This window comes from Scyliorhinus canicula, unplaced genomic scaffold, assembly GCF_902713615.1.
Source record: "Scyliorhinus canicula unplaced genomic scaffold, sScyCan1.1, whole genome shotgun sequence".
NCBI classification, from domain to species: domain Eukaryota; kingdom Metazoa; phylum Chordata; class Chondrichthyes; order Carcharhiniformes; family Scyliorhinidae; genus Scyliorhinus; species Scyliorhinus canicula.
This window is the reverse complement of record NW_024055928.1, coordinates 145,413-172,617: the sequence shown is the minus strand read 5'-3', so window position 1 is coordinate 172,617 and position 27,205 is coordinate 145,413. Positions and strand designations below refer to the sequence as shown.

The following is a 27,205-nucleotide window of genomic DNA, read 5'->3' as shown; positions in this document are numbered from 1 at the left end:
CCAGCAGTTAACTGGCTTTTCAAATCTGGCTTCCTTCACCCAGCATTCTGGGCTGAGATTTAAACAGTATCTTCACCCCCTTAACTACGTTCTTTCCCTTTGATCTCTCCATCGTTTTATCCAATTTATTTCGAACTAATCTCTCCCAGAATTGATTAACATAATCTCTTTACTTTAAATTCATAATTTTAAAAATTGAATTTACTTTATCCATACTTCATTCATGACACCTTTCTTTCACACCTTGCATCTTTTGAATCGCAACACCCATTCACATCTGTTTCTGTTCTCTACCCAACCTAACTAGATTTTTTCGGTAAATATCTGGTTTGAAGTCGAGCTGGGCTCATTAACACATCAAACTCACAGTTTAAATTCACACAGCTACTCTTTCTCCCACTGTAAGGACCACTCTCACACTTCACCAGTTACAAAACATGATATTACACATAGAAAATAGTTCAATTTCTTAGATTCTTCTGACAAATTTTCTTGATAAAACATCAGTAGAAATCGACATTTATGAACAAGGTTCATTCCTGGGTGTGATTAACAGTAAATATGATCACTAATTATTTGCAAACACGCTGGTGACTTGTCAGGATGGACATCCGAGTGAATCTCTTCCCACACACGAAGCAGGGGAACGGTCTCTCCCCAGTGTGAACTCGCTGGTGTCTTTGCAGAGTGGATGACTGAGTGAATCCCTTCCCACACCTGGCGCAGATGAATGGCCTCTCTCTAGTGTGAATTCGCTGATGTACAGTCAGTTGAGATGATTGCCTGAACCCTGTCCCACAGTGAGAGCACCTGAATGGTCTCTCATCAGTGTGAACAAGCTGATGGCGCATCAGGTCCACAGGACTTTTATAGCACTTCTCACAGTCAGTGCATTGAAATGGTCGCGCTTCAGTGTGAACCTGCTTGTGTTTCAGCAGGGTGGATGAATCGCTGAATCCCTTTCCACATTTGGAGCAGGTGAATGGCCTCTCCCCGGTGTGAACTCGCTGGTGTTGTAGCAGTCCTGATGATTGAGTGAATCCCTTACCACATTCAGGGCAGGTGAACGGCCTCTCCCCAGTGTGAATTCGCTGGTGTACAATGAGTTCAGATGACTGCCTGAACCCAGTTCCACAGTCCGAGCACCTGAACGGTCTCTCATCAGTGTGAGCTCGCTGATGACGCATTAGGTTGAGGGAACTTTTATAGCACCTCTCACAGTCTACACATTTAAAAGGTCTCTCGTCCGTGTGAACCTGCTGGTGTTTCAACAGAGTGGAAGAATCAGTAAATCCCTTTCCACACTTGGAGCAGGTGAATGGCCTCTCCCCAGTGTGAACTCGCTGGTGTTGTTGCAGCCCTGATGATCGAGTGAATCCCTTCCCACACTCTGGGCAGGTGAATGGTGTCTCCCCACTATGAACTCGCTGGTGTCTCAGCAGGTTGGATGACCAGGTAAATCCCTTCCCACACTCTGGGCAGGTGAACAGTCTCTCTCCAGTGTGATTGGGCTGATGGGCTTCCAGCTCAGACAGGGATCTGAATCCCTGCTCACAGTCCCCACATTTCTCCGCACTGCCAGCATTGCTAGTTTCTTGCATGTTAAAAATCCGATGATATTCAGATCCTGATGTGATGTCTGTTTTCAGTTTTCTAACTGCAAATCCTCCCCTTCTAACATCCTGTGAAATTGATTTAAAACAGAAAAATAGGGAGTGAGAGAGAACCCAAAAAACACAGGTTGAGCTGAAAGAATCTGGTCATTTGTGGGGCCGGCACTGGGAGAAAGTGACCATGGAAACTGCTGGGTTGTCACGAAAAACCAACTGTTTCAGTAATGTCCTCAGGGAAGGGAACCTACCATCCGGTCTGGATTCCTACATCCCTACACAGGATTCTGGCCTCTATACGAACATATGAAATAGGAGCAGGAGTAAACCATAAGCCCCATTGAGCTGCTTCAACATTCACGATGATCATGGCTGATCTTGGTTTAATCTCCAACTTCCCGTCCTCCTCCTCAAATCCTTTGATTCCCTGAAAAATCTCTCCATCTCTGGGTTAGAAAGTTCCCTCATTTTAATCTTGGGAAGACTTAAGCTACTGTCTTCGCTCCCTGCTACAAATTCCACTTCCTAACCATTCAATCCGTCTATCTCCTCAGAAACTGTCTGAGGATTGTGCAGACTTGAGGGGCCGAATGGCCTCCTTGTGCACTGTGATTCTATGATTGTCAATCTAGGATAGAAAATCCCAACGTTTCTTCTCCTGCTCCCTCATCCAAATGACCGATCATGCTCCCTGCTGTACTTTGCCCCTTGTCGTCATCAGCAGTCCCTCAATTTGAGGATGACATCTACTCAGAGTCTTGAGTTTCTGCCATGGGTGGACAGCACCACAGATCTTGAGACCATGAGGTATTGGAATCAGGAGAGCAGGATGTATTTTTCCCTTTCTTTCCATCAATCCACCGCCCCATCATTCAGACATTGGGACTCAAAGACTAATCCAGTTTGATGGACAAGTTGTCTCCATTCTGAACAATGGGGAACAAGCCCCTCCCACTCATTGAAACATCGCCCCGACAAAGATGGCGGCCACGCATGCGCCATGGTGCACACTGTTTCCACTAAAGATGGCGGCCATTAATTCAGGCCGAAAATGAGGAGCTGCAGCCCCGCTCGGTACAATCTGGGTCCGGCTAACTTTTTTCCAAGGTGCTTACGCAGCGTTTCCGCCCTTCCCCGCGATCTCTCGCTCGCTACATATGGTTCACCACCGCTTACTTGCTACACATGTAAACAAGCAACCGCTCTCCGTCGCCATTACGCACACTGCGCATGCTTCAATCACAGCAGGCCCTGCCTCTCTTTCACTCCGATTGGTTGGAGGACCAGCCGCTCCCGGTCGGTCCTCCAGTCCCGCCCCACCTGATCCTATTGGTCCGAAGCCGCTGTCAATCACCCGGGCATTGTGACAGTTTCAAATGGTGAGAGCGGCCACAGTCAGTATCTGGAGAACCGGAACTACATTTGGTTTTCATATAATAATCAGATCGTCATGGTTTGTTGACAACATAATATAATCCACTTCTGGTGTGTGTTACACTGTCACTGTTATCATCAGACATTTTAAAGAAATGAATTTAGAGTGCCCAATTAATTTTTTCCAATTAAGGGGAAATTTAGTGTGGTCAATCCACCTACCCTGCACATCTTTGGGTTGTGGGGGTGAGACCCACGCAAACACACGGAGAAGGTGCAAACTCCACATGGACAGTGACCCGGGACCAGGATCAAACCCTGGCACCGTGAGGCAGCAGTGCTAAGCACTAGGCCACCATGCCGCCCACTTTATTAAACAATAACCTGCCTTTTATTCCAATTCTGGTGTATGTTGCCACTGCAGGTCCTGGGCTGATTGGAGTCTGGTATAATAAACAGAGTCTGGTTCCAGTGCCTCTGAGGTCATTTCAACGGCAGGTAAGCTGATGTTAATGGAGACAAAAGGCCCAATAAATATTCAATTGTAATAGGAGGACAAGGTGAAAGGAAGCAATGATATTTTGAGGTTTCTGTGTTGTGGTGTCACTGGGAGGTGTGTGATAAAATAGGAATGGAAACATGACAGAGACACGTGTGACTGACTCCACCTGACTGAGAGCTGTTATACCCAAGGGGACAGCAATGAGGACATGGGGAACTCCAGAGATTTCTGATATCTGAGGTACATCTGTTAGAGGAACTGAAAATATTCAGATCCTTCTTATAGTTCTCGAGTTACAGTCACACAGGAAATGTATCTGACAACTCATCAAAACCAAAGTTTTAATCTTCTCCTTGAGACACTTGGTGACTGAAAAGATCGAATGTTAAAACATCAGTTAGAGGAAAATTCAGAATGTCACAAAGATGAGTGAACTGTGCAATTAACCCCATTCACCATAACTCTGCCAGTTTACCCTCTGCAAGTGTTTATCCAATTCCCTTTGAAAGTTACTGTAAATCTGCTTCCAGCAGCCTGTCAGTGTGAATTCCAGATCACATCACTGTGTAAAAACAATTCTCCTCATCACCCCCTTGGGTTCTGTTGCCAAATATCTTAAATCTCTGTGTCATCTGGTTACAAACCCTCCTGCTCTTGGGAAACAGTTTCTCCCCATCGACACTATCACAAATCCTTCCTCATTTTAAACACCTCGATTAAATCTCCCCTTCACCTTCCCTGATCTCAGAGGGACAATCCCGATTTACCCTGCGCTGAAGAGTCACAAGGCAGCACGGTAGCATAGTGGTTAGCATAATTGCTTCACAGCTCCAGGTGGAGCTCCAGGTTAGGTGGATTGGCCATGCTAAATTGCCCTTAGTGCCCAAAATTGCCCTTAGTGTTAAGACCATAAGACATAGGAGTGGAAGTAAGGCCATTTGGCCCATCGAGTCCACTCCGCCATTCAATCATGGCTGATGGGCATTTCAACTCCACCTACCAGCATTCTCCCCGTAGCCCTTAATTCCTCGCGACATCAAGAATTTATATATCTCTGCCTTGAAGCCATTTAGCCTCCCGACCTCCACTGCACTCCGCGGCAATGAATTCCACAGGCCCACCACTCTCTGGCTGAAGAAATGTCTCCGCATTTCTGTTCTGAATTTACCCCCTCTAATTCTAAGGCTGTGCCCACGGGTCCTCGTCTCCTCGCCTAACGGAAACAGTTTCTTTGCGTCCACCCTTTCTAAGCCATGTATTATCTTGTAAGTTTCTATTAGATCTCCCCTTAACCTTCTAAACTCCAATAATACAATCCCAGGATCCTCAGCCGTTCATCATATGTTAGACCCGCCATTCCAGGGATCATCCGTGTGAATCTCCGCTGGACACGCTCCAGTGCCAGTATGTCCTTCCTGAGATGTGGGGCCCAAAACTGGACACAGTACTCCAAATGGGGCCTAACCAGAGCCTTATAAAGGCTCAGTAGCACATCGCTGCTTTTATATTCCAACCCTCTTGAGATAAATGACAACATTGCATTCGCTTTCTTAATCACAGATTCAACCTGCATGTTTACCTTTAGGGAATCCTCGACTAGCACTCCCAGATCCCTTTGTACTTTGGCATTATGAATTTTCTCACAGTTTAGAAAGTAGTCTATGCTTGGATTCTTTTTTCCAAAGTGCAAGACCTCACATTTTCTCACGTTGAATTGCATCAGCCATTTCCTGCACCACTCTACCAAACTGTCTAGATTCTTCTGCAGCCTCCCCACTTCCTCAGCACTACCTGCCTGACCACCTAACTTCGTTTCATCGGCAAACTTCGCTAGAATTCCCCCAGTCCCTTCATCCAGATCATTAATATATATGGTGAACAGCTGCGGCCCCAACACTGAACCCTGTGGGACACCGCTGGTCACTGGCTGCCATTCTGAAAAAGAACCTTTTATCCCAACTCTCTGCCTTCTGTCAGACAGCCAATCCTCAACCCATGCCAGTAGCTCACCTCGAACACCATGGGCCCTCACCTTACTCAGCAGCCTCCTGTGTGGCACCTTATCAAAGGCCTTTTGGAAATCCAGATAGACCACGTCCACTGGGTTTCACTGGGTTTCCCTGGTCTAACCTATTTGTCACCTCCTCAAAGAATTCTAACAGGTTCGTCAGGCACGACCTCCCCTTACTAAATCCATGTTGACTTGTTCTAATCCGACCCTGCTCTTCCAAGAATTTAGAAATCTCATCCTTAACGATCGATTCTAGAATTTTACCAACAACCGAGGTTAGGCTAATTGGCCTATAATTTTCCATCTTTTGTCTTGATCCTTTCTTGAACAAGGGGGTTACAACAGCGATCTTCCAATCGTCCGGGACTTTCCCTGACTCCAGTGATTTTTGAAAGATCTCAACCAACGCTTCCGCTATTTCTTCAGCCACCTCTCTCAGAAATCTAGGGTGTAGCCCATCGGGGCCAGGAGATTTGTCAATTTTAAGACCTTTTAGCTTTTTTAGCACCATCTCTTTTGTAATGGCAACCATACTCAACTCAGCCCCCTGACCCTCTATAATTTTTGGGATATTACTCATGTCTTCCACTGTGAAGACAGACGCAAAGTACTTATTAAGTTCTCCAGCCATTTCCTCGTCTCCCATCACTAGCCTTCCGGAATCAGTTTGAATTGGCCCAATGTCTACTTTGGCCTGTCGTTTGTTTCTTATGTATTGAAAGAAACTTTTACTATCATTTCTTATATTACTGGCTAGCCTGCCTTCATATTTGATCCTCTCCTTCCTTATTTGTCTCTTCGTTAACCTCTGTTTGTTTTTGTAGCCTTCCCAATCTTCTGATTTCCCAGTGCTTTTGGCCACTTTATAGGATCTCTCTTTTTCTTTGATACATTTCCTGACCTCCTTTGTCAGCCATGGCTGTCTAATCCCTCCCCGGATAATCTTTCTTTTCTTGGGGATGAACCTCTGTACAGTGTCCTCAATTATGCATACAAACTCCTGCCATTTTTGCTCTGCTGTCTTCCCCACTAGGGTCTGCTTCCAGTCGATTTTCGCCAGTTCCTCTCTCATGCCCTCGTAATTACCTTTATTTAACTGTAACACCATTACATCCGATTTTGCCTTCTCTCTTTCAAACTGCAGACTGAACTCAACCATATTATGATCGCTGCTTCCTAAGTGTTCCCTTACTTTAAGATCTTTTATAAAGTCTGGTTCATTACATAGCACTGGGTCCAGAATAGCCTGCTCCCTTGTGGGCTCCATGACAAGCTGTTCCAAAAAGCCATCTTGTAAGCATTCCATGAATTCCTTTTCTTTGGATCCACTGGCTACGTTATTTACCCAATCCACCTGCATATTGAAGTCCCCCATGATCACCGTGACCTTGCCTTTCTGACATGCCTTTTCTATTTCCCGGTACATGTTGCGCCTCTGATCCTGACCACTGTTAGGAGGTCTGTACATAACTCTCATTATGGTTTTTTTGCCTTTGTGGTTCCTCAATTCTACCCACACAGACTCCACATCATCTGACCCTATGTTGTTTAGTGCCATAGATTTAATTTTGTTCTTAACTAACAAGGCAACCCCACCCCCTCGGCCCATCTCCCTGTCTTTTCGATAGGTTGTATATCCTTGGATGTTTAACTGCCAGTCCTGAATCCCCTGCAGCCATGTCTCTGTGATGCCTACCACATCATAATCATTCACGATGATCTGTGCCATTAGTTCGTCTACTTTGTTACAAATGCTACGAGCATTCAGGTAAAGTGCCTTAATGCTAACTTTCTTATCATTACAGATATTGGAAGTCCTAAGATGTCCAAAGTTATCCTTCCTTTTTGTTGCATTCCTAGTCTGCCTCAAGCTTAAATCCACCTGCCTACATGTTATCCTCCTGCGTATCTTGCCATTTAACTCCATGCTCCCTGTCACTTTCACTTTCCCTTCCCCCCAACTCAGAAGTTTAAAGTCCTACTGACCACCCTATTTATCCTCTTCGCTAGAACACTGGTTCCAGATCGTTTCAGGTGGAGACCGTCCCAACGGTACAGATCCCCCTGGTTCCAAAACTGATGCCAATGTCCCATGAAGTGGAATCCCTCTTTCCCACACCAATCCCTTAGCCACGTGTTTACTTCCCTAATTTTCTTATCCCTATGCCAATTGGCACGTGGCTCGGGCAGTAATCCGGAGATTATGACCCTTGAGGACCTGTATTTCAATTTTCTTCCTAGTGCTTGATAGTCCCCGAACAGGTCCTCCACCCTAGCTTTACCTATGTTGTTAGTCCCAACGTGGACCACAACAACTGGATCCTCCCCCTCCCCCTCCAAAAAGCAGCCCACCTAGGCCCACTCCTCCGCCCTATCTCCGTAACCCCACCTAACCTTTGGACACTAAGGGTCAATTTAGTATGGCAAATCCACCTAACTTTCACATCTTTGATCTGCAGGAAACCGGAGCACCTGGAGGAAATCCGGGGAGAAGGTACAAACTCCACACTGTCAGTCACCCAAGGTTGGAATCGAACCGGGGTCCCTGGTGCTGTGAGGCAGAAGTGCTAACCACTGGGCCACCCCGAGCAGGGTACTTTCTGAATGGTAAGAGGCTAAGTACAGTGGATGTCCAAAGGGACTTTGGGGTTCAGGTGCACAGATCTCTGAAATACCACAAACAAGTGCAGAAAATAATCAACAAGGCTAACGGAATGCTAGCATTTATATCTAGATGGTTATATCATAACAACACAGAGATTATGCTGCAGCTATACAAAACCCTGGTTAAACCCCACTTTGAGTCACTATGAGTGGTTCTGGGCCTCACACATTAGGAAGGATATATTAGCCTTGGAGGGAATGCAACAGAGATTTACAAAAATGATACCTGGACTATAAGGGTTAAAGTGCAAAGAGGGATTACACAAATGAAACCTGTTTTCACTGGAATATAGAAGGCTAAGGGGGGATCTGATCGAAGTCTTGCAGATATTAACAGGAGAAGATAAGGTTGATAAAGGTTAACTATTTTCATTGGTTGGAGACTCTAAAACTAGGGGCATAATCTGAAAATTAGGGCCAGACCGTTCAGGAGAGATGTTAGGAAGCACTTCTTCATAAAAAGGGTGGGAGAGGTTTGGAACTCTCTCCCATACACAGCAGTTGAAGCTGGATCAGTTGTTAATTTTAAATCGGAGATCGATAGATTTGTATTCAGCAAAGATATTCAGGGACATGGGCGAAAGGCAGGTATATGGAGTTAGGCCACAGATCAGCAATGATCTCATTGAATGGCAGGAAAGGCTCGAGGGGCTGAGTGGCTCGAGGGGCTGAATGGCCTACTCCGGTTCCTATGTTCCTACAATACAATATATTTAATATAATAAACATTCATCACAACTGTACAAGATAAAATTAATACATTGCATCTGCTTCTGTGAATCATTTCAGTGGAAATGTGCCCTCGCTCAAGGAGATTCAGTCACTGGAATGAAAATTGGGAAACCAGCCAGTGCAACAGAAACAAACTCTCCAACCCTCACACCACTAACTGTCAGAATGAACGTGGGTCAGTCCTGGATGTGATCAACAGCAGCAACAACAGAAGAATCCAAACCCTGTAATGACTTGTGAACTCGCTGGTGTTTCTGCAGGTGGGCTGTACTTCTGAATCCTTTCCCACACAGGGAACAGATAAACGGCTTCTCATCAGTGTGAACTCGCTGGTGTGCGAGCAGGTTGGATGAATCAGTAAATCCCTTCCTACACACTGAGCAGGTGAATGGTCTCTCCCCAGTGTGAACTCGCTGGTGTTTCTGCAGGTGGGATAATTGAGTGAATCCCTTCCCACACACGGAGCAGGTGAATGGTCTCTCCTCAGTGTGAACTCGCTGGTGTCTCTGCAGGTTGTATTGACATCCGAATGCCTTCAAACACACGGAGCAGGTAAACGGCTTCTCCCCAGTGTGAACTTGCTGGTGTGTGCATAGGTTGAATGAAGTAGTAAATCCTTTCCCACACTCAGAGCAGATGAACAGTGGCACCTCGCTGTGAGCTCGTTGGTGTGTCCGCAGGTTGGATAATGTACTAAATCCCTTCTCGCACTGAGAGCAAATGAACGGTTTCTCCCCAGTGTGAGTGCGTCGATGAGTTTCCAGCTCAGACGGGGATCCGAATCCCTTCCCACAATCCCCACATTTCCACGGTTTTCCCATGGTGCGGGTGTCCGTGACTCGGTGCTTTTCCAGTCACACTGACAGTAAAATGGCCGACGGTTTTCCCTATCCTGACGAATTGAGTGACTCTGTCCGATCTTAATGTGAAGTTTGGTTTGAGATTTCTTACTGCAAATCCTCCCCTTTGAATATCCTGTAAGAGTTTACAAATGTCATCACTGTCAGTACAGTACAGAAATATAAAACAGACAAATCTAGTTTCAATGGATTATTCTTTCATCGCTCTTTCTCATAGAATTTACAGTGCAGAAGGAGGCCATTCGGCCCATCGAGTCTGCACCGGCTCTGAAAGAGCACCCTACCTACCAAAGTCAACACCGCCACCCTATCCCCATAACCCAGTAACCCCACCCAACACTTAAGGGCAATTTTGGGCACTTTATCCAGGGCCAATCCACCTAACCTGCACATCTTTGGACTGTGGGAGGAAACCGGAGCACCTGGAGGAAACCCACCACACACGGGGAGGATGTGCAGACTCCGCACAGACAGTGACCCAAGCCGGAATCGAACCTGGGACCCTGGAGCTGTGAAGCGGGTGTGCTATCCACAATGCTACCGTGCTGCCCTAAAGTCACCTAAAGCCATCCCAGACAGACTCTCTTTTGCACTTTGCCGTACTTAATATTCACACTCCCAATTCTTCTGAATGAGCGATTCATGCTGATTGACAGATCCACGGTCACTGTTTTCTGTCCAGGACAGTGGATTAAAAAACTTTATAGAGACTGCTTGTATGTATGCGTGTGTGAGATACTAGAAAAGATAATTTCTTAATTGGAGGGACAGACAATTGGAAGGGGATGTGTGGAAGAGCTTTATTTAAACAGCCAGTGGTCATAATGTGGAAATCCCCATCTCGGAGGATGGTGGAAGTGGAGACAAATAATTTCAAAATTAAATTCGATAGGCAATTGGATAAAATAAACCAACACAGAAACTGGATTATAGAGGGGGAAGGGATTCACTGGATTGCCCTAGAGAGTCTCGGCATGGACTCAAGTTACTGAATGGACTCTTTTTGTGCCTTAATGACTCTGTGACTGGGAATATATAGTATATTTAAAATAGAAATAATAATAAATGCAGTTTTTCACATAATCAAAATAATTTAGATAAAATAAGTACCATATAACAACACAAGATACATTCTATCCTATATAAATTTACTGTCTCCTTAAATGTCAACCATCTACTGGGGAAACCATCCCTATAATTATGAACATTAGAAAGCACCATCCTTTTAGCCAGACAATACATGTCACAAAAACAGAAAATGCTGGAAAACCTCAGCAGGTCTGACAGCATCTGTGGAGAGAGAACAGAGCTAATGTTTCGAGTCTGGATGATTCTTTGTCAAAGCCATCCAGACTCGAGCCGTGACATTTTCCAGCATTTTCTGTTTTTGTTTCAGATTCCAGCATCCACAGTAGTTTGCTTTTATCTTAGAAATAAATGTTTCAAGCTGAGGGAGCAAATTATGTCAATGACTCTGAGGAGAGAGACCGAAGCCAATCTTTCCAGCGTCTGCACCCTTCCTGGATTCACCTCCTACAAGTCAACAAATTAATTCAAAATTAGAAATGCGGAGAAAAGGAAGTGTGTTACTCACAGATATTGGACACGGGGGGGGGGGGGGGGGGGGGGCGGTTTTAGTCTGTGTGAATCTGAATCTTCATTCACATATGGAGCAGCAGCAGCTTTGCTGCGCAACAATGAACAAGTTCACAGACCCCATTGTCCAACTTCCGCATTCAGACGCGGGATGATTATACTGCTTCCGGTGCGCTGACTCGTCCCATTGGTCAACTCCCGCGGAGCGCAATCCGACCCCTCGTGGGGCTGGGAGACACTTTGATGCGCTGAGCTGTTGTCCAATCCGCAGTGTTTTACTGCAGGAACCAGTGATATTCTCCCAATGGGACTCCCAATGTGTGCTGGGGAAACACTCTGAGCCATTGTGACGCCACAACGGAGTCTTGCCTGAATCAGCCAGTAAAAATCACTCTGCTTCGCAGTGACGTCATTGTGACCGTTCCCTACCCAGGACTCCCTCCAGCCAAGGTTTCCCGGTAACCGGCCAACGGGGAGTTCTGGAGGACCGGAAGGACTCTGGACCTCCAGGCAATCAGAGGGCAGGCTTTGTCTGAATGAAGATTGAGCTTCACACAGACTGAAACTTCCTCCTGTTTCAAACATCTGTGAGAAAATCACTTTCCTTACTTCCGCCTTTCCATTTATTTTCTAATTCTGGATTTTATTAAACCAGGGGCTAGTTTAGCTCACAAGGCTAAATCGCTGGCTTTTAAAGCAGACCAAGCAGGCCAGCAGCACGGTTCAATTCCCGCACCAGCCTCCCCGGACAGGTGCCAGAATGTAGCGACTAGGGGCTTTTCACAGTAACTTCATTGAAGTCTACTCGTGACAATAAGTGATTTATTTATTTATTTTTATTTGTTGATTTGCCGGAACTGAAGGGAAAGGAAGTGAATCCAGGGAGGGTGTAGACTCTGGAAAGGTTGGTCCAGGTCATAGAATCCCTACATTGCAGAAAGAGGCTATTTGGCCACATCGAGTTGCACGGGCCCTTGGAAAGTGCACCCTACTGAAGGGCAGGTAAGTACTTAAGGCCACACCTCCACCCTATCCCAGTAACCATTTTTTGGACAATACTGGCAATTTAGCAATCAGCCTAACCTGCACACTTGCGCAAGGGAGGAAATCGGATCACCCGGAGGAAACCCACGCAGCCACAAGGTAAAAGGGCAAACTCCACACAGTCACCCAAGGCCAGAATTGAACCCGGGATTGTGGAGCTGTGAGGCATCAGTGTTAGCCACCATGCCTTCCTCTCACTCTCTCTTAAAGATATTAACATCCTTTGCACCCTGAGCATGATATTTATTTGTCTGGCTAAAAGGATGGTCTCTTTCCTAATGTTCACAATTAAAGGGCTGGTTTCCCCAGGAGGCGACTGACATTTAAGGGGACAGTAAATTAAGAGAGCATAGAGATATTTCTCGTGATGTTATCTGGTATGTTTTAGATATTTATTGGCCTGTAATAAATTTCATAATTATCATTATTCATAATTATTTCTAATCTTGTAATATATTACTCTAATTGTGTTATTTTTCCAGTCGTAGTGTCATTAAAGCACACAAAGTCAAATTCAACAACTTGTGTCCACGTTGACTCTCTTTAGATCAATCCAGTCAGTCCATTCCCGGTCTATATCCCCCGCCTGTACCCCTTTCCCCAGCAAGTTTATTTCCTCAAGTGCTGATCCAATTTCATTTAGAACTCATTAATCTGATAGGTAACAAGTTCCTGGTCATGTGCATTCACTCATAAATAAAGCTCTTCTTTGTTGTGATTTTTTTTCATTCATTCATGATATCCAGACATCGCTGGCTGGGTCAGCCTTTATTGCCTAATTGCCCTTGAACTGGGTTGATGTGCTGGACCATTTCAGAGAGCATTTGAGAATCAACCACATTGTTGTAGGTCTGAGAGGGGATCTCATAGAAACGTATAAATTTCTAACAGGAGTAGACAGAGTAGATTCAGAAAGAATGTTCCTGCTGGTGGGGAGTCCAGAACTAAGGGGTCATAGTTTGAGGATAAGGGGTAAAACTGAGGTGAGGAGAAATCCTTCACCCAGAGAGTGATGAGTGTGTGGAATTCATTACCACAGAAAGTCATTGAGGCCAAAACATTGTGAAATTTCATGGAGTTAGATATAGCTCTTGGGGCGAAAGGGAATCAAAGGATATGTATGGCTCTGTAGCGCAATGGATAGTGTGTTGGGCGTATACTTTTTAAAAATAAATTTAGAGTACCCAATTCATTGTTTCCAATTTAGTGGCAATTTAGCGTGGCCAATTCACCTACCCTGCACATCTTTGGGTTGTGGGAACAAAACCCATGCAACATGGGGAGAATGTGCAAACCCCACATGGAGAGTGACCCAGAACTGGGATCGAACCTGGGACCTCAGCACCGTGAGGCAGCAATGCTATCCATTACGACTCTGAGCTGCCCGTTGGACTTCTACTTAATGGCAAGTAAGGGATTCAAAGTTTGTGGGTTCAAATCCCACCAGAGTCGACTGTTAGTGCGGCACAATGGCTAGCACTGCTGTCTCAGTGCCATGGACTCGGGTTCAATTTCGACCTTGACTGTCTGTGTGGAGCTTGCACCTTCTCCCCATGCCTGCGTGTGTTTCCATCTGGTGCTCCGGTTTCCTTCCACAGTCCAGAGATGTGCAGCTTAGGTGGATTGGCCATGCTAAATTGCCCTTTAGTGTGCAGTGGGATAACGGGGACAAGGGCAGGGAAATGGACCTAGGCAGGGTAATCTTTCAGAGGGTCAGTGCAGACTCGATAGGCCGAATGGTCACCTTCGGAGACATGGATAGAGCAGGGCGAGGAATGGTTGTTGCAGGTGCCGGGGTTTAGATATTTCAGTAAGCTCAGGGAAGGTGGTAAGAGAGGGGGAGGGGTGGCATTGTTAGTCAAGGACAGTATTACAGTGGCTGAGAGGACATTTGATGAGGACTCGAATACTGAGGTAGTATGGGCTGAGTTAAGAAACAGGAAAGGAGAGGTCACCCTGTTAGGGCTTTTCTATAGGCCTCCGAAAAGTTTCAGAGATGTAGAGCAAAGGATTGCAAAGATGATTCTGGATAGGAGCGAAAGTAACAGGGTAGTTGTTATGGGGGACTTTAACTTTCCAAATATTGACTGGAAACACTATAGTTTGAGTACTTTAGATGGGTCTATTTTTGTCCAATGTGTGCAGGAGGGTTTCCTGATGCAGTATGTAGATAGGCCAACGAGAGGCGAGGCCGTATTGGATTTGGTACTGGGCAGGTGTTCGATTTGGAGGTAGGTGAGCACTTTGGTGATAGTGACGACAATTCGATTACGTTTACTTTAGCGATGGCAAGGGATAGGTATACACCGCAGGGCAAGAGATATAGCTGGGGGAAAGGCAGTTATGATGCGATGAGGCAAGACTTAGGATGCATGGGCTGGAGAGGAAAACTGCAGGGGATGGGCACAATGGAAATGTGGAGCATGTTCAAGGAACAGCTACTGCGTGTCCTTGATAAGTATGTACCTGTTAGGCAGGGAGGAAGTGGTTGAGCGAGGGAACCATGGGTTACTAAAGCAGTTGAAACACTTGTCAAGAGGAAGAAGGAGGCTTATGTAAAGATGAGACGTGATGGTTCAGTTAGGGCGCTTGAGAGTTACAAGTTAGCTAGGAAGGCTCTAAAGAGAGCTAAGAAGAGCCAGGCGAGGACATGAGAAGTCTTTGGCAGGTAGGATCAAGGATAACCCTAAAGCTTTCTATAGATATGTCAGGAATAAAAGAATGACTAAGGTAAGAGTAGGGCCAGCCAAGGACAGTAGTGGGAAGTTGTGCGTGGAGTCAGAGGAGAAAGGAGAAGTGCTAAATAAGTATTTTTCGTCTGTATTCACACAGGAAAAAGACAAAGTTGTCGAGGAGAATACTGAGATACAGGTTACTAGACTAGAAGGGCTTGAGGTTCATAAGGAGGAGGTGTTAGCGATTCTGGAAAGTGTGAAAATAGATAAATCCCTTGGGCCAGATGGGATTTATCCGAGGACTCTCTGGGAAGCTAGGGAGGCGATTACTGAGCCTTTGGCTTTGATCTTTAAGTCATCTTTGTCTCCAGGAATAGTGCCAGAAGACACTATTCACTATACACTATTGGAGGATAGTAAATGTTGTCCCCTTGTTCAAGAAGGGGAGTAGAGATAACCCCGGTAACTATAGACCAGTGAGCCTTACTGCTGTTGTGGGAAAAGTCTGGGAAAGGTTTATAAGAGATAGGATGTGTAATCATCTGGAAAGGAATAATTTGATTAGAGACAGTCAACATGGTTTTGTGAAGGGTAGGTCATGCCTCACAAACCTCATTGAGTTCTTCGAGAAGGTGATCAAACAGGTGGATGAGGGTAAAGTAATTGATGTGGTGTATATGGATTTCAGTAAAGCGTTTGATAAGGTTCCCCACAGTAGGCTATTGCAGAAAATACAGAGGAATGGGATTCAGGGTGATTTAGCAGTTTGGATCAGAAATTGGCTAGCTGATGGAAGACAAAGGGTGGTGGTTGATGGGAAATGTTCTGACTGGTGTCCAGTTACCAGTGGTGCACCACAAGGATCTGTTTTGGGGCCGCTGCTGTTTGTCATTTTTATAATGACCTGGAGGAGGGCGTTGAAGGATGGGTGAGTAAATTTGCAGATAACACTAAAGTCGGTGGAGTTGTGGACAGTGCAGAAGGATGTTACAGAGGGACATAGATAAGCTGCAGAGCTGGGCTGACAGGTGGGAAATGGAGTTTAATGCAGAAAAGTGTGAGGTGATTCATTTTGGAAGGAATAACAGGAAGACAGAGTACTGGGCTAATGGTAAGATTCTTGGTAGTGTGGATGAGCAGAGAGATCTCTGTGTCCATGAGCCATGAGGTCATGTTGCAGTTGTACAAAACTCTGGTGCGGCCGCATTTGGAGTATTGCGTGCAGTTCTGGTCGCCACATTATAGGAAGGATGTGGAAGCATTGGAACGGGTACAGAGGAGATTTACAAGGATGTTGCCTGGTATGGAGGGAAGATCTTATGAGGAAAGGCTGAAGGACTTGAGGCTGTTTTCATTAGAGAGAAGAAGGTTAAGAGGTGACTTAATTGAGGCATACATGATCATCAGAGGTTTAGATAGGGTGGACATTGAGAGCCTTTTTCCTCGGATGGTGATGTCCAGCACGAGGGGACATAGCTTTAAATTGAGGGGAGATAGATATAGGACAGATGCCAGAGGTAGGTTCTTTACTCAGAGAGTAGTATGGGCGTGGAATGCCCTGCCTGCAACAGTAGTGGACTCGCCAACACTAAACGCATTCAAATGGTCATTGGATAGGCATATGGATGATAAGGGAATAGTGTAGATGGGCTTTAGAGGGGTTTCACAGGACGGCTCAACATAGAGGGCCAAAAGGCCTGTACTGCGCTGTAATGTTCTATGTTCTGCACTGTCAGGATTCGGTTGGATCAGGGTATTGAACTTGATGATCAGCCATGATCATAATGAAAGACGGAGTAAGCTCGAAGGGCCAAATGGCCTACTTCTGCTTCTATTTTCTATGTAAGTCACATATAGGCCAGACGAGCAAGGAGGGCAGATTTCCTTCTCTCAAGGACATTAGTGAACCAGATGGGCTTTTACAACAATTGACAACGTTTTCATGATCACCATTACTTTTAATTCCAGATTTTTATTTAATTGAAATGTCACCATCTGCCATAGTGGGATTCGTACCCCAATTCCCAGAGAATTACTCAGGGCCTGGATTACTAGTCATGTGACTTTTAATTTTTTTTAAATGAATTTAAAGTACCCAATATTTTCTTCCAATTAAGGGACAATTTAGCGTGGCCAATCCACCTGCCCTGAAAATCTTAGGTTGTGGGTGTGAAATCCACATAAACACGGGGAGAATGTGCAAACTCCACACGAACAGTGACCCAGAGCCGGATCGAACCTGGGACCTTGGCACATGAGGCAGCAGTGCTATCCGCTGCGCCACCATGCTGCCCATACTCGTCATGAGATATTAACAATATGCCATCACCTCACCGAGTGATGCAGTGTACATTACACACATTTTAAATCCAGTAATATATACATCTATCCTGCCTATATGATCCTTTTCAGGTCTCTTTGCCCTGTACAGAAATTAATGAACATGGATCTGTTCATCAGCATGAATTGACATTCAGAAGAATTTGAATGGTATATATTAGGCACAGCAGAGAGAATGGAGGGAGTGTGTGTGGAGATGGTGAGATACAGGTTTTGGGGATGGGAGAGGAAGGAATATTCCATAGAAACGAGCACTATGTGTTGTGAATATCTATCCTGTCCTGACAGTGATGATTTTTAAAACTCCATTTACAGGGTAATAGAAGTTTGCATTCAGGAAATTCAGACTAGATATTGCATTAAAAACCAGACATAAGTCAGTTGATTCATCAGCAACTGAATATTGTCATTCGAATGTGGAAGGAGAAATGTTTCTCTGTTCGGTTTGTGAGAAAATATTTCAAACATCAGTGTGACTGGAAAAGCCCTGAGACTCACACAACACACACCCGAGTGAGAGTTCCAGTGAACTGACTGTGGAAACATCAGTGTGACTGGAAAAGCACCGAGACCCACACAACACACACCCGAGTGAGAGAGTTCCAGTGAACTAACTGTGGAAAGAGATTTAACCAGTTACACAGTGGGGAGGCAGTGGTGTAGTGGTATCGTCGCTGGACTAGTCATTCATAAACCCAGGATAATGATCTGGGGACCCGGGTTTGAATCCTACTACCACAGGTGTTGGAATTTAAACTCAATAAAATATCTGGAATTAAAAGTCTATGAAACCAGCTGGTTGACTAATGCACTTTCGGGAGGGAAATCTGCCGTCCTTACCCAGTCTGGCCTACATGTGGCTCCAGACCCATAGCAATGTGGTTGACTCTTACCAGCCCTCAAGGGCAATTAGGGATGGGTAATAAATGCTGGCACAGCCTGCGATGCCCACGTCCAATGAATTTTTAAAAAATTGTTTCATTAATTGTAACTCAATTAAGGATCACTACTTATTTAATCATGTTACAAAATAATTAATACAGTAATTTGTAATTAATACATTTGGTTAATACAAGATACACTGGTTCTTTACTGGGTAGTACTACACTCCATATGCTTCTGTGTATTTACATTGTATATTTATTATATGTCTTATGTTTTCTCATGTATGGAACAATACTTTTCACTGTACCTCGGTACACGTGACAACAAACCAAATCCAATCAAAGAGACAGTTTCTTACTAGTCTTCAGATTGAACAATGAGCCGCCTTAAAAATTATTCACTCATGGGAGGTGGGGGTCACTGGCTGGACCAGCATTTACTGCACATTCCAATTACCGTTGAACTGCGTGTCTTGTGAGGCTATTTCAGAGGGCACTTACAAACCAACCACAACATTGCTGGGGATCTGGAGTCACGTGTCGGCCAGGACACATAAGGAGAGCAGATTTCCTGAAGGACCCGACGGGTTTTTACAACAATCAACAATGTCAACATTACACTTTTAATTTGAGACTTTTATTCAATTTCAATATCTGTCATAGGCAGATTCAATCCCAGATCCCCAAAACATTAACCTGGGTCTCTGGATTACTCGCCCAGTAACAATACCATTACGCCACTGCCCAGCCCACATAGTCTTGGCAGAATATGATGTCTTGTAACTTCTCAAAATTATAAAGTAATTTATTTTTTCAAACAAATTCTGATAGCTCTGCAGTTTCTGGAAACATTTTGGTTGAAGGTGTTATTTTTTAAAATAAATATCTAGTCTTTGCAATATAATTACCAATGTTCACTACTGAATAATCATGAATTTAATTGTTGTTTTTTGCTGTGAAACCAATGCATAGTTAATATAGAAAAGGTACAGAAGGGGAAATGGATGCAGGATGCCACGTGTTAGAGGTATAAAAGGGCTTCCTTGACCTTGTTACCAATGACAGTGAATACACTATGGAAATAACAATTTTAAAACAAAATGTGATTACACATGCGTACTTATAGTTTCCTACATTACAACAGTGAATATGTTTCTAAAGTACTCCATACTTGAGGTCTAGTGGTAGTGAGAGATTTTATAGAAATGTACATTTGTTCTAATTGTCCGCAAACGAGGATATATTACACTCGGTGTCCTCACCAAAATCACTGATAAAGATTGAGTCTTAATTTTGTGTAATAACCACGGCATTAACACCATTTTGAATACTCTGTGAAACCCCAGACACACCATATGCACAATTATTTGTTGTAAAACACAGTGAGTTGTTGTGATTTGGAATGCACTGTCGATAAATGGTGCCAGAATCTCAATACGCTGTAACTTCCAAAAGGGAATTTCATGCATTCTGAAAAAGAAAACAACCTAGCCGAACTATGGGATTAAATGGGTCGCTGAACAAAGAGCTGGAATGGGGAAAATGGGCCAAATAGACTCCTCTGTGCTCCAGGAGCCTTATGTACATGAAAAGTGATGGTAATGACCTGGAACATACTGCTTTTGAGGGTAGGAGATGCAGAGATGATGGAATGATTTCAATACGAAATTGGATGGGCACTGAGATAAATAAACCCACCCTCCAGATGCTGTGATCGCAGGAGAGAAATTCAGCTGCTCCAGTCACTGCAACTAACTGGAGTCCCTCATCTCTGGTGTTATTCTCATAAATGTTCTCAATATTGTCTCTAAGAACTTCACATCTTTCCTAAAGTGTGGGGCCCATATATAGGGGTCCTTCCAAGAGGGATAGAATTGAAAAGCATGGAGGAAATGTTCACCTTGTTTAGAACCAGGGTTAGCCTGCACTGGGAGCTCTGTCAACATTGGTGATCTCCATTTGGAAAAAGGAAATAGAGGCACTGGATAAGGTGCAACAAACATTCATAATATACAGAACTGAGAGCATTTAACACTCAAGAAAGGCTGGGACTGCTTTTTTCTGGAAAAGAGAAGACTGATGGGTGACCTGATGGAAATCTTTAACATTATGAAGAAGCTCAATAATCCAATAGGAATTTCAGTAGAAACCTCTTTACCCAGCGAGTGGTGAGAATGTGGAACTCACTCCCACAGCGAGTGGTTGAGATGAACAGCATGAATCCATTGAACGTAAAGCTAGATACATACATGAGGGAGAAAGACTAGGAGATGCTGAGGGGGGAGATGTAGAGGGGTGGGTGGATCATGTGGAGCATAAATACTGACACAGACCATGGCTAACCTCAGCCGGTATGGAAATTTAACCTGTGCTGTTGGTGTCACTCAGCACAAACCAGCCATCCAGTCAACTGAGCTAACCGATCTCCGTGTAAATCTGTAATAATTCCTTAAAGATTAGTGATTGCCAGTCTCCCACCGTACTATTTAATGTAGTTTCCCAGTGCACCTCAGACAACTTGCCCCTCATACCCTAATAAATTTCTTCTGTGAGAAGCACCAAGATAAATTAAACAAAAGACCCATGTAACCACCACAGCCCATCTTCATGGCAATGTGGCATGATTTTGGGGGTTTCCAAACAGAGATGGTAATGAAACATCTTCTAACCTCCAAACACCCTTTCACTCCTTGTGAAATGTGAAACCAGATTAGGAGGGGAATGTGCAACAAGACCTGGGTATCCTCATACACATCACTGAAGGAAAACAGCAGCTCCAGCAGGTGGCAAAGAAGGCAAATGGTATTCTAGCCTTCATTGCGAGCAGATTAGAGTACAGGAGCAGGAATATCTTGCTGCAATCTAAAGGGCCTTGGCGAGACCATACCTGGAATATTGTGAGCAGTTTTGGTCTCCTTCTCTGAGGAAGGATCTTCTTGCTCCAGAGGGAGTGCAGCGAAGGTTTACCAGACTGATTCCTGGGATGGTATGACTGACGTACGAGAGATTGAATCAGTTAGGATTGTATTCGCTGGAATTCAGAAGAATGGGGGATCTCATAGAAACCTATAATATTCTAACACGACTTAACAGGGTAGATGCAGGAAAGATTATCCTGATGGTGGGAACCAGAGGTCACAGTCTGAGGATACGGGGTAGACCATTTAGGATAGAGATGAGGAGAAACATCTTCAACCAGAGAGTGGTGAGTCTGTGGAATTTGTTACCACAGGAAATAGTTGAGGCCAATACATTGTATGTTTTCAGGAAACAGTTAGATATAGCACTTAGGGTTAAGGGAATCAGAGGATATGGACGGAAAGTGGGATTAGCTATTGAGTTGGATGATAAGCCATGATCATAATGAATGGCAGAGCAGGTGCTAAGGGCAAAATGGTCTCTTCCTGCTCCTATTATCTATGTAAACCCTTCCCACACTAAGAACAGGTGAATGGTTTCTCCCGAGTGTGAACTTGCTGGTGTCTCCGAAGGTTGGATGAATGAATGAATCCCTTCCCACACTGAGAGCAGGTGAATGGCCTCTCCCCAGTGTGAACTCGCTGATGTCTCTGCAGACTGGATAACCAAGTGAATCCCTTCCCACACTGAGAGCAGGTGAATGGTCTCTCCCCAGTGTGAACTCGCTGGTGAGACTGCAGGTTGGATGAATGAATGAATCCCTCCCCACACTGAGGGCAGGTGAATGGCCTCTCCCCAGTGTGAACTCGTTGGTGTGTCTGCAGGTTGGTTAACTGTGTGAATCCCTTCCCACACTGAGAGCAGGTGAATGGCCTCTCCCCAGTGTGAACTCGCTGGTGTGTCTGCAGACTGGATAACTGAGTGAATCCCTTCCCACACTGAGAGCAGGTGAATGGCCTCTCCCCAGTGTGAACTCGCTGATGTCTCAGCAAGGTGGATGAATCAATGAATCCCTTCCCACACTGAGAGCAGGTGAATGGCCTCTCCCCAGTGTGAATTCGCTGATGTCTCAGCAAGGTGGATGAATCAATGAATCCCTTCCCACACTGAGAGCAGGTGAATGGCCTCTCCCCAGCGTGAACTCTCTGATGTCTCTGCAGGGTGGATAACTGCGTGAATCCCTTCCCACACTGACAGCAGGTGAATGGCCTCTCCCCAGTGTGAATTTGCTGATGTTTCCACAGGTTGCATGAATTAATGAATCTCTTCCCACACTGAGAGCAGATGAATGGCCTTTCCCCAGTGTGAACTCGCTGATGTCTCCGCAGGGTGGATAAATCAATGAATCCCTTCCCACACTGAGAGCAGGTGAACGGCCTCTCCCCAGTGTGAACTCGCTGGTGCGTCTGCAGACTGGATAACTGAGTGAATCCCTTCCCACACACGGAGCAGGTGAATAGTCTCTCCCCAGTGTGAATTTGCTGATGTCTCTGCAGGCTGGATAACTGAGTGAATCCCTGCCCACACTGAGAGCAGGTGAACGGCCTATCCCCAATGTGACTGCGTCGATGAGTCTCCAGCTCTGATGGGACTCTGTATCCCTTCCCAGAGTCCCCGCATATCGATGGTTTTTCCATATTTTGGGTCTCCTCGTGTCTCTCCAGGTTGGACAATCAGTGGAAGCCTTATCTGCTCACAGAACGTGTGCACTGTGTCTCCTCACTGTGAATGGTGTGATGTTTTTTCAGGCTGTGTAACTGGTTTAAGCTCTTTCCACAGTCAGCTCACTGGAACACTCTCACTGGGGTGTGTGTTGTGTGGGTCTCGGTGCTTTTCTAGTCACGCTCACATTTAAATCTTTTGAAGCCGACAGATCGGACAAACATTTCTCCTTCTCGCCGATGATATTCAGAGCCCGATGATATTCAGACCAGAAGGAATCGAGTGAGTTTGTCACATCGAGATGTGATGTTTGAGATTTCTGTCAATAATTCCTCCTCTTCCAATATCCTTTAAAAACAATTTACAAAAGTCATCAGTCAGTACAGGATAGAAATTCAGAGCTGACAATTCGAGTTCCTCTCTCGTTCTCCAAAAGCTGTAAATCTCCATCCCACACACTCTCCCTCCATTCTCACTCTGCTGTATCTAATATTCACCCTCCCAATTCTCCTAAAGGTGCTGATTCATGCTGATTGACAGATCCAAGCTCAGCTCACTGCTTCCTGACCAGGACACAGAGATTAGAATCGGAGCAAAGATGACTGGAAATCTATAACGTAGCTACAGTCTTGTATTACAAGACAAGAAATAATAATATTTACTTTATTACAAACTGTAAATAATATATCCAATCTGTACCATGTAACAACACTAGACATATCTCTGTCCATTATTAATTTAATCATCCTTAAATGTCAGCCATCTCCTGGGGAACCCATCCCTTTAATTGTGAACATTAGGAACTTAAGGAACTTTTTTGAAATAAATTTACAGTAATTAAGGTGCAATTTAGCGTGGCGAACCCGTCTGCCCTGTACATCTTTGGGTTATGGAGCTGAGACCCATGCAGAAACACGGAGAATGTGCAAACTCCACATGGACAGTGACCCGGGGCTGGGATCGAACTCGGGTCCTTGGCGCCGTGAGGCAGCAGTGCTAAGCACCATGCTTTTTGTCAGTCAAATAAATGTGTCAACCTGTTAAGGCAATATTGTTCAAACTTTTTTTTCCGGGGACCCATTTTTACAACCGGCCAACCTTCGGGGTCCAACCCGGCCGATCTTCGTGAGCTACACCGGCCGACCTTCGCAGCCGAAGCCGGCTGACCTTCGCGACCCACTATTTCCTCTTATCTTGTTTGCTGCTGACAACATGGAGGAATCTCAATCGCGCCCAAAGCACGTGATGTCAATGTTCAGTGACCCAACACTGGTCGCGCCCTCGACTTTGACAATGCCTGTGTTAAGAAGATGGGTGTGAGGAGTTGGAACCACTTTGTGAAGCCGCGAATCTTATTGGAATTTTTTTTTTCCCAATTAAGGGCCAAATTAGCGTGGTTCCAGGTTGGGCTCAAATCATCAATGAGAACTCTGATCTGTGGGAAGGAAGGAAACCCTGGCAGGTGGGCGGGGAGGATTCACAAACACCCGCTGGAGGCCCCAAACCTCCAATAAGACCCATTGATTTTATTGTCAGTCTGCAGACAGGAGCTGGAGAACTGAACCCAGGCAGAGGAGAGAGAAGGAGAAAACTGGGAATGGAGGAAAGAAATGGTGCAGATGGTGAGATGGGCTTGGATTTCAGTGCAGGGAGAGTGTGAGAGACGGGAAAAAATGTTCCAGAGAAACTAGAATTGTCTGTTCAGAATTTCTATTGTGTACTGATAGTGATGACTTTTATTTTTTTAATTACAAAAAACATAAATTTAGAGTACCCATTTCTTTTTTTCCCCCAATTAAAGAGTACTTTTAGCGTGGCCAATGCACCTACCCTGCACATCTTTTTGGATTGTGGGGGTGAGACACACGCAGTCATGGGGAGAATGTGCAAACTCCATACGGACAGCGACCCGGGGCCAGGATCAAACCCGGGTCCTCGGCTAACCACTGAGCCACCGTACCTGCCCCTAGTGATGACTTTTATAAACTCCTTTTACAGGATATTACAAGGGGAGGATTTACAGATGGAAACTCAAATCAAACTTCACATCCAGATTTAGCAGAGTCACTCCATTCATCAGGACCTGAATATCATTGGCCTGTGAATGTGGAAAGAGAAATGTTTGAGCTTTGACAAGAGTCATCGGACTCGAAACGTTAGCTCTTTTCTCTCCCTACAGATGCTGTCAGACCTGCTGAGATTTTCCAGCATTTTCTCTTTTGTTTCAGATTCCAGCATCCGCAGAAATTTGCTTTTATTTCAGCAAAATGTTTGTCTGGTCTTTCTGCAGGAAAAGATTTTCATGATCAGTGTGACTGAAAAATACCCGATACACACTCGAGTGAAAGTGTTCCAGTGAACTACCTGTGGAAAGAGCTTTTACCAGTTAAACAGTCTGAAAAAAACATCACACCATTCAGAGCAGGGAGAGACCGTGCACATGCTCTCTGTGGGGACAAGACAGAAACTAATCGTCAAACGTGGAAAGGGACAAGGACACCAGCAGCATGTTGAAACCGTGGAAATGTGGGGACTGTGGGAAGGGATTTAGCTCCCCATGTGAGCTGGAGATTCATCACCATAGTCATACCGGCGACAGACCATTCACCTGTTCTGAGTGTGGGAAGGGATTCAATCAGTTATCCGAGTGAGGATTTACCAGGATGTGGGAGCCGAGCTGGTGAGGAAGCGAGTGGCCTTTAATAAGGTTCAGGCTGCTCTGTGTAAGGAAGGAGTTTGATTCAGGGTGGTATACCCGGCAAAGCTGCAGCTCATATATGAGTCCAAAGACTTCCATTTTGATAGACCGCAGGAGGCAAAAACTGTAAAGCATGGACTGGGGTCCAGTAATCTGTATTGGACAAGATCTACGTTTACAGTGGGTGTTGTGATATCCTCTATATAGTTTTTGATATTTTGTGATAAAATCTGTTTTTCTGTTCGGGGATGAAGGGAGATTTTCTTTATGAAGCAGAATGTAGACATATGGAGGGAGGGGGGGGGGGGGGGGGGGGGGGGGGGGAGACGGGTGAGCTACCTGATGACTAAAGAACTGTTTGTGTTTTACTCTGCGAGTGTATGGGTGCGTGTGTGGCAGCTATCTTGGGTGGACTCTTGGCCTGTACATTTTGAAGATTTACTGGATAGTCCCTCATGGCTGATTCCGTGATGGGGAACGAGGGGGTGGCGGGGGGGTGGCAGACCCCTGATTCAGCTGGTCACCTGGAGCATTAGCAGATGATTTGGACCAGTGAAGAGGTGGAGGGTTTTCGCTCACCTAAAGAATCTAAATTCTGGTGTGATGTTCTTGCAGGAGACTCACTCGCGGGTTAGAGATCAGACCAGACTGCGGAGCGGGGAGCCAAGTGTTTCACTCGGGCTTTGACTAAGGGTTAGAGATCAGACCGGACTGCGGAGCGGGGAGCCAAGTGTTTCACTCGGGCTTTGACTAAGGGTTAGAGATCAGACCGGACTGCGGAGCGGGGAGCCAAGTGTTTCACTCGGGCTTTGACTAAGGGTTAGAGATCAGACCGGACTGCGGAGCGGGGAGCCAAGTGATTCACTCGGGCTTTGACTAAGGGTTAGAGATCAGACCGGACTGCGGAGCGGGGAGCCAAGTGTTTCACTCGGGCTTTGACTAAGGGTTAGAGATCAGACCGGACTGCGGAGCGGGGAGCCAAGTGTTTCACTCGGGCTTTGACTAAGGGTTAGAGATCAGACCAGACTGCGGAGCGGTGAGCCAAGTGTTTCACTCGGGCTTTGACTAAGGGTTAGAGATCAGACCGGACTGCGGAGCGGGGAGCCAAGTGTTTCACTCGGGCTTTGACTAAGGGTTTGAGGTGCTGCAATTCTAATCAATAAACCGGCCCCTCTTTCAGTCACTGGGATCATTGCGGACACTAATGGGAGATACGAGGTGGTCAGTGGGTCTCTGGGTGCTGATGAATGGCTAAACCTCTAACTGGGACGATGTGTCATTTGTAAATAAATTGTTGGGATCCCTCCCAGACCTGGATACACATCAATTGATTCTTGGGGTAAATTGTGTACTGGATCCTAAATGGACTGGTCCAAGCTGATTCAACCACTACAAGAACAAAAATGGAGTGAAATCTGGACGGACCACCCGGCATCGACCCAGGCATCGGAAATGACAACAGCAAATCCGGCAAAAGATAAAGAACTCTGTTCCCATCAGTAGAGTGTAAAAGGATTATGGGACACAGATTTAAGATTTTGAGCAAGATCTACAAGGGAGATAGGAGGAAGAAATTTTACACAGTGAGTGATAATGATCTGAACTCAATGCTTACACACAAAAGTCGATAATCT

General features: G+C 45.3%; 1 protein-coding gene and 1 pseudogene across 2 annotated transcripts; both read right to left on the bottom strand.

Moving 5' to 3' along the window:
• Positions 1–474: 474 nt before the first annotated feature.
• LOC119961336 lies at positions 475–23,037 on the bottom strand (annotated as a pseudogene).
• Positions 8,192–27,205, bottom strand: LOC119961332 (gastrula zinc finger protein XlCGF7.1-like). Of its 2 annotated transcripts, none has more exons than XM_038788725.1 (2): positions 27,187–27,205; positions 8,192–9,868 (listed from the first exon to the last, which is right to left on the bottom strand). In XM_038788725.1, exon 2 carries the CDS (start codon positions 9,712–9,714, stop codon positions 9,070–9,072), a length of 645 nt encoding a protein of 214 aa, XP_038644653.1. In that variant the 5' UTR covers positions 9,715–9,868; positions 27,187–27,205; the 3' UTR covers positions 8,192–9,069. The 2 variants fall into 2 exon arrangements, with proteins under 2 accessions (XP_038644653.1, XP_038644652.1); XM_038788724.1 differs by lacking the exon at positions 27,187–27,205 and adding an exon at positions 11,348–11,370.